A 6,723-nucleotide genomic window follows, 5' to 3' on the forward strand; every position below is an offset into this window, starting at 1 on the left:
GAGGCACACGGTGCATTTGCAGAGACTTTGTGTGATTTGCATGTGGGCACAGGGGGCTTGTTCTTCTCCGCAGAGGGTAGTCTCCTGGCTATGCGCGGCCCAGGACACTACTTTGAAAGGGAAATCGGACAGAAATGGAACCAACTCAGGCTTGTGTATCTAGAGAGCTAGGGTATATGGGGGTCTGAGGCCTGCAGAGCAAGGCTGGCTCCAAGAGGGCAGCAGGTGCTCCTAACAGCACAAATGAATCTTGCTCTTTTCCCCCCCAGGTGTGAAATAACATCCCGAGAGTATTGTGATTTCATGCGGGGCTATTTCCATGAGGAGGCAACGCTCTGCTCCCAGGTACGGCCAAGGCTGCAGGGCAGGTTCTCATGACCACTCACTCCTCCCTCCCCTCACTCTTCTCTTTCCCTCTCCCCTGTCTCCTCCAAGTGGCTTGGCGAGATTTGGGCAAGATTTTGCAGCTTTCCTTCCCTTAGCTTGGGAGCCCCCCCGCTGTTCCCCACAGCGGGCTCCATGTGAGGCTGCACTGCCCACAGAGCTCTCCTGCCTTTATTCAAATGGGGGCAGGTGGGCAGGCCTGGCTCTGAGCCACAGATAGGTTAGAGAAGGCAACGCTCTTCCCTCTCTGGAGACCAATGCAGGATTTGTGCTGCAGGCAGCCCTCCAGCGCTGGGGGAGATTCAGGAATGAGTGTGAGGGGGTAAAAGCGAGGTACCAGAATCCTGGTTCTAGTTCTGCTCATGATGTGCTGTGTGATCTTTTTGCTTCCTCTCCATGAAGAGAGGAGAATGTGACTTCCCTGCTCTGTGCGAGTGGTGGGGAGGAGGGTAACTGGAGAGTTGCAGGGAGTAACTTAGGGCAGGTGCACAGAGCACCGATACCCATACGGAGGCTCCCACACTGACAGGAAGTCAGGTGAGTGGGCTCCCCCTGTCCCATGTGAGCAGGGGGAAGATGCATATCTTCCTGTAGGGTGCAGTCACACAGCTACACTGGCTTCCCTGGACCAGTCCATGTGATACCGGTGCAGAGGTGCCTAGATTCTATGGCACTAGGCACATTACAATGAGACAGGCAGAGCAATATCTTTGTGTGGCAGGAGGGAGCAGCATATTCCAGCCTGCATTCTAGCCAGGTTTCAGCCTCCAGCCTGCGAGCTGGCTATTATGGGTCGCTAGGTAACATGGAGGGTGAAGAGAATGTTTGAGCCCTGTAGGCTTTGTGTTTTGGTGCCTGTTTTGCTATGCCTCTCAGGTCACTTTAGGAACTGAGTAATAGTGCTTCTGGGGAGAGGTACCCCATGGGCACTGTGTGCATGGTGATCGGGTATGATACTACCTATTCACAATGAGGTGGGTGTCAAATCCCTGTAAAGTCCAATACAGGCCCATGCTCTGGCCCCTGCTGGAGTACAGCATCATAGCCCTGGAATACATTTCCTCTTGCTGGCCATATGGGGACTGGGAATTCCAGCAGCTGTGTAAGCAAGTGTAGATGCACATGAAGATGGGACTGGCTAGGACATGCTCATGAACCTTGCTCAGTTCTCTAGAGACCTAGGCAGGTGAGTCATCCCAGACACAAGTGTTAATGCAGTTTTTGGATGCATAAACAAGGGACTCTTGAGTACGACCAGAGGTTATTTGACCTCTGTATTTGGCACTGTTGCAACCACTGCTGGAATACTGCGTCCAGTTCTGGTGTCCATAGTTCAAGAAGGATGTTGATAAATTAGGGTTCAGATAAGAGCCATGAGAATGATTAAAGGATTAGAAAACCTGCCTTATAGTGATGGTCTCAAGGAGTTATTACAATCTGTAAGTGCCTACATGGGGAACAAATGTTTAACAACGGGCTCTTCAATCTAGCGAAAAAAGGTCTAACATGATCCATTGGCTGGAAGCTGAAGCTAGACAAATTCAGACTGGAAATAAGGTGTACATTTTTAACAGTGAGAGTAATTGGAACAACTTATTATGGGGTCATGGTGGAGGGCATGTTTCTCTAACAGATCTGCTCTAGGAATGATTCTGGGGCACTTCTCTGGCCTTTGTCATACAGGGGGGCAGACTAGATGATCACAGTGGGCCCATCTGGCCTTGCAGTCTATGAAACTGAGGTGTTTATGGCCTTATGCTTCCCCCAGCCCTGACCATGCCCATCTGGAGGCCTCAGCCCCTGGCAGAGCACTGTCATGGCTGGAGTAGAGAGCAGTACGTCTCCCAGCAACCACCATCACTGCCAGCAGCGTGGTTAGTGTGACTGCCTCCCCATAGACCCTCGGGGCTTCCAGCTGACCTTGCTCTCTGTTAGGTGCACTGCATGGATGATGTCTGTGGCCTCCTGCCCTTCCTAAACCCAGAGATTCCTGACCAGTTCTACCGCCTGTGGCTCTCCCTCTTCCTCCACGCTGGGTAAGTCTCACTGCAAAAACAAACCAGTGTCTGACACTGTTATGGGGGGTAGGGGGGGGAGAGGTGTCGGTGTCTGGGTATGGGTATGGTACTCATTGGTTTCCTGCAGGGGTTGGGGAGTGGTTATCCCTGCTTGGTTGTGTTACAGGCAGTGCTCAGCAGGGGGCCAGTATCCTCTGCACCTCAAATAAGTTACAAATATTTCATGTCCTTGGCCCAGGTGCTCGCTGGGGCCATGGACTGAAGTGCATGCAGGAGGCAGGCCAGAGGGCAGGGATTACAGAGCAGGACTGCGCAGGACTTTAGTAGCTGCTGCCTCAGCTCTGGTGTTCTCCTGATTTGGTAGGATCCTGCACTGCCTGGTTTCAGTCTGTTTCCAGATGACCATCCTGCGAGACCTGGAAAAGCTGGCAGGCTGGCATCGCATCTCCATCATCTATCTGCTCAGTGGCATCACTGGGAACCTGGCCAGTGCAATATTCTTGCCCTACAGAGCGGAGGTAGGTCTCTGGCAGGCGAGCAGGCCCAGTTACCTGCTGAGAGCACTGAATTCTACATCACCCAGCCCTGGCACAGTCCAGACTGGGGACCCCAGATTGGTCCAGCTCCTCCTTTGTGGACACCACTTGGATGAGGAGTGGGATGACGGCTCCTGGCGCTTCAGCCTCCACTGCCACTTTTGTCATGGGCCATCTCTGCATCTCCTTGGCCTGTGAGGCAGAGGGCAGGACTATTGACCAGTGACCGATCCTCTGAGTGTCTCGCCCTTTCAGGACATGGCCCCAAGAAACAGGAGTGAGGCCGGGCCCTGCCCACAGTTCTGAGGAGGCAGTGAGATGCCCAGCATGATAAGGAGCCCATCTTGAGTTAGCGTAGTGCAGGGGCCCAGGCCCCTGACAGACCTGAGACTGAGAGCTCCATAGCTAATGTCCAAGAGCTGTTGCACCACCGCTGTAGCGCTTGAGTGAAGACGCTCCTATGCTGATGGGAGAGCTTCTCCATCTCCCCAAGAGGCAGTAGCTTTGTTGATGGGAGAATCTCCCGGTGACATAGTACTGTCTACGCTGGGGGTTTGGTCAGTATAACTAGGTCCCTCAGGGGTGTGGATTTTTCATATCCTGGAGCGATGTAGTTAGACTGATATGGGTCTGTATTGTAGAACTGGCCTTAAACAGAATCCCAGCAATGGGAGTTGCTGCTGCCACCACCTAGGGGCTCTGTCTCCAGAACTACCCAGCTAGGCATGGCCCTCTCTTTACCCCTGAAAATGAGCTTGAGCATGTTTGTACTGCAGGTAGGAGCAATATGCCTGCACTCTTCTACAAATAGTCACTGCCTTTAGGCTGCTGGCTATGGGTAGGCCGTGATCTTAAAAGGCTTTGAGTGTTCTCATGGCAAGGAAAAAGGGGCAAACAACTAAAACAGCCTGTCATGGCAGGAGAAGCACATAAAACATTACACCCACACCTTCCTCCACCCCTGCCTCCCTGCTCCCATCTTGTATCCAGCAGCTGAAGTCGTATCGTGCTCCCAGCTGATGTCCTGATGCATTTTAGAAGAATGGTAGAGCCTAGAACAGTGATACTCAGACTGAGGCTCGCAAGCAGCAAGTGGTTCTTTTATGTGTTTCCTGGGGCTCTTTGTAGCACATGACATTAAAATACTGGTTAATAACTTATATTGGGTAATAATTAAAATCACACAATCAGGATGTTTTACTATGTTAACGAACTGTAGTTGATAATAATATACTTGGTCTGTCATTCTGCTGTGAGAATATATAGCACTATAATAAATGAAACAATGAATTCACAGTACTGTGGCTCTTTTGGGTAATGCTGATAGCTAATTTGGCTCCTGAACCACGGAGGTCTGAGTATCACTGGCCTAGAGGATACCTTCTATTCCTCACCACTGGATACTGGTATCTAGCTTGGGCTGTTTAGCATGCTTGTTGCTTGAATGCTACCATACAAGAGCGAGGGCTGACTCAAACTGGCAGAAGGCCTGATGCAGATACTTCTCTTCCCCCCCCCCAAGTAGAAAATGGCTCCCCTGGTAGCTGTTGATTCAGAATGAGGCAGCTCCTCAGTGTCACTGACATGGAGCATTCCAGTGGCTGGTAGCAAGAGAGAGACCTCTGTGAAGTTGAGACCCGGCAGGAGCAATCAATAGCAGGTTTGGTTTGGTCTGTCTCACTGTAACCTGTGTCATCCTTCTCCTGCAGGTGGGCCCTGCAGGATCCCAGTTTGGAATCCTGGCCTGTCTCTTTGTGGAACTTTTCCAGAGCTGGCAGATCTTGGCACGGCCATGGAGGGCCTTCTTCAAGCTGTTGGCAGTGGTGCTCTTCCTCTTTGCCTTTGGCCTCCTGCCTTGGATTGATAACTTTGCCCACATTTCGGGATTCATCAGTGGCCTCTTCTTGTCCTTTGCCTTCCTGCCCTACATTAGCTTTGGGAAATTCGATTTATATCGGAAGCGATGCCAGATTATAGTGTTCCAGCTCATCTTCATTGGACTCTTCTCAGGACTGGTGATTCTGTTCTATTTCTATCCGATCAAGTGTGAATGGTGTGAGTTCCTCACATGTATTCCATTCACAGACAAGTTCTGTGAGAAATACGATCTAGACGCACAGCTTCATTGAAAGGCGAAGACTGGCTTCTCGAGCAGGTCCTGGAGTTGGATTGTCTTTGCAGCTGCTGGGCCAGTTCCATATGGACAAAACTTCTCATCCTGTGACACATCTAACCCTGACCATGGTTAATTTAAACTGTTTTGTCAGCACTTGGCAGACCTATTTTGCCTTATCTCAGAAGATCTGCACATTTTCTGAAAACAGAACAATTGTGCCTTGTTCAATTTATTGAACCTTTTCTGCTGCCATATTTTTATTACAGTACTTTAATACTACATTTTTAACCAGATTTGTTTACTACTGCTAAGGTGGTGATTAAATGGAAAGGTAGCGTTTTAGCTACTCTTAACTATTCTGCACAGTCTATGGCTACATTTGTTTGAATGTGCTTAGGATAAAGCAATCTCAGGCACCTACTGGCCACATCCTTTCCCTCGGGCTGCAACATTAGGTTCCATGTCTTAGGGTTTCACAGTCCCAGCAGGATGATTCGACTTTACTGTTTTGTAGTAGTTGCCATAATGAATTCTCTATGGTAGTTTACAGGCTCACCATTTTGTAGGCTAAACCTTGAGCCTTTGTGACAGTAGGACAAGCCTTACATGCCCCACCTGGTGATGGCTCTTTATATGAAATCAGTGTCATCATCAGCTGCTTGTTGCTAGACTCACCCGTACTCATGGTGAACCATGTCTGTTTGCTTCCTTCACCTTAATTGCCCTGTATCGACTTGCCTGCAGTACAAAACCCAGGATTTCTGCCAATCTGACGCCAAATATGGTGATCAGTTAGACACTGAGCATGTGGGCAAGACCCACCAGCCAGACACTTGGGAAAGAATTCTCTGTGGTAACTCAGAGCCTGTCCCATCACTAGCCCTGGGCATTTCTATTTTTTTGTTAGGTTGGCACAACTGATTAAAAAGGGACCTATTCAGTCCTAAAGCTCTTTTAATGTCCTGTTTCTCTCTAGTTCCTATCTGTATCTTATGAACGTCTGTCCTCTCCTCTTTACTAGGCTATGGAGCAAAGGTTCTCAAACTGTGGGGCTTGAATGACTGTTTGGGGGGGAGGGGGGATGACAGCTGGGGCTCAGGCCAACCCTATGGGGAGTGGCATCCAGCTGCCGGCCCTGGGCCCAGGGCTCCACCCCCCCAGCTCAGGGGAAACAGAGGTAAGAGGGGCTATGATCCTGATAAGTTTGGGGGCCACTGCTATAGAGCATCCCTGTTCCTCCCCTAAGGGCTGTCTCTCTCTGAACCTGTTGGCTATCCCCCCAGCCCTTAGTTTAACAACACCTCTACAACCTTTTTAATTTTACATACCAGCAGTCTGGTTCCATTGTGGTTTCGTTGGAGCCCATCCTTCTTGTATAGGCTCCTCCTTTCCCAAAAGATTCCCCAGTTCCTAATAAATCTAAAACCCTCCTCCCTACACTATGGTCTCATCTGCACACTGAGCCCCTGCAGTTCTAACTGGCCCTGCATGTGGAATTGGAAGCACTTCAGCAAATGCTACCATAGATATCCTGGACTTCAGAGGTTTTCTAGCAAGGTGGCACAGCTGGGTGGGAACCTTCACAGAGAATTCTTCCAAAATGTTTAAATTCTCATAGTTGATGGGATAGTGATTCAGTTGCTGTAGGAACAGGATGAATATTGACCAG

The 6,723-nt window shown here is 49.9% G+C and overlaps 1 protein-coding gene across 3 annotated transcripts in view; it reads left to right on the forward strand.

Moving 5' to 3' along the window:
- The window catches only part of RHBDF1 (rhomboid 5 homolog 1), a 103,674-nt gene that overhangs the window by 89,744 nt on the left and 7,207 nt on the right, over positions 1-6,723 (forward strand). For 2 of the 3 annotated variants that reach the window (XM_054042722.1, XM_054042723.1), the window contains 4 exons: positions 270-345; positions 2,320-2,420; positions 2,767-2,920; positions 4,648-6,007. In XM_054042722.1, the coding sequence (XP_053898697.1) occupies positions 270-345; positions 2,320-2,420; positions 2,767-2,920; positions 4,648-5,067 (751 nt within the window). In that variant the 3' untranslated portion in view covers positions 5,068-6,007. Of the gene's footprint in view, positions 1-269; positions 346-2,319; positions 2,421-2,766; positions 2,921-4,647; positions 6,008-6,723 lie in introns of those variants that run through there. The other variant, XM_054042724.1, reaches the window with a different exon arrangement.

This window comes from Malaclemys terrapin, chromosome 10 (assembly GCF_027887155.1).
Source record: "Malaclemys terrapin pileata isolate rMalTer1 chromosome 10, rMalTer1.hap1, whole genome shotgun sequence".
NCBI lineage: Eukaryota > Metazoa > Chordata > Testudines > Emydidae > Malaclemys > Malaclemys terrapin.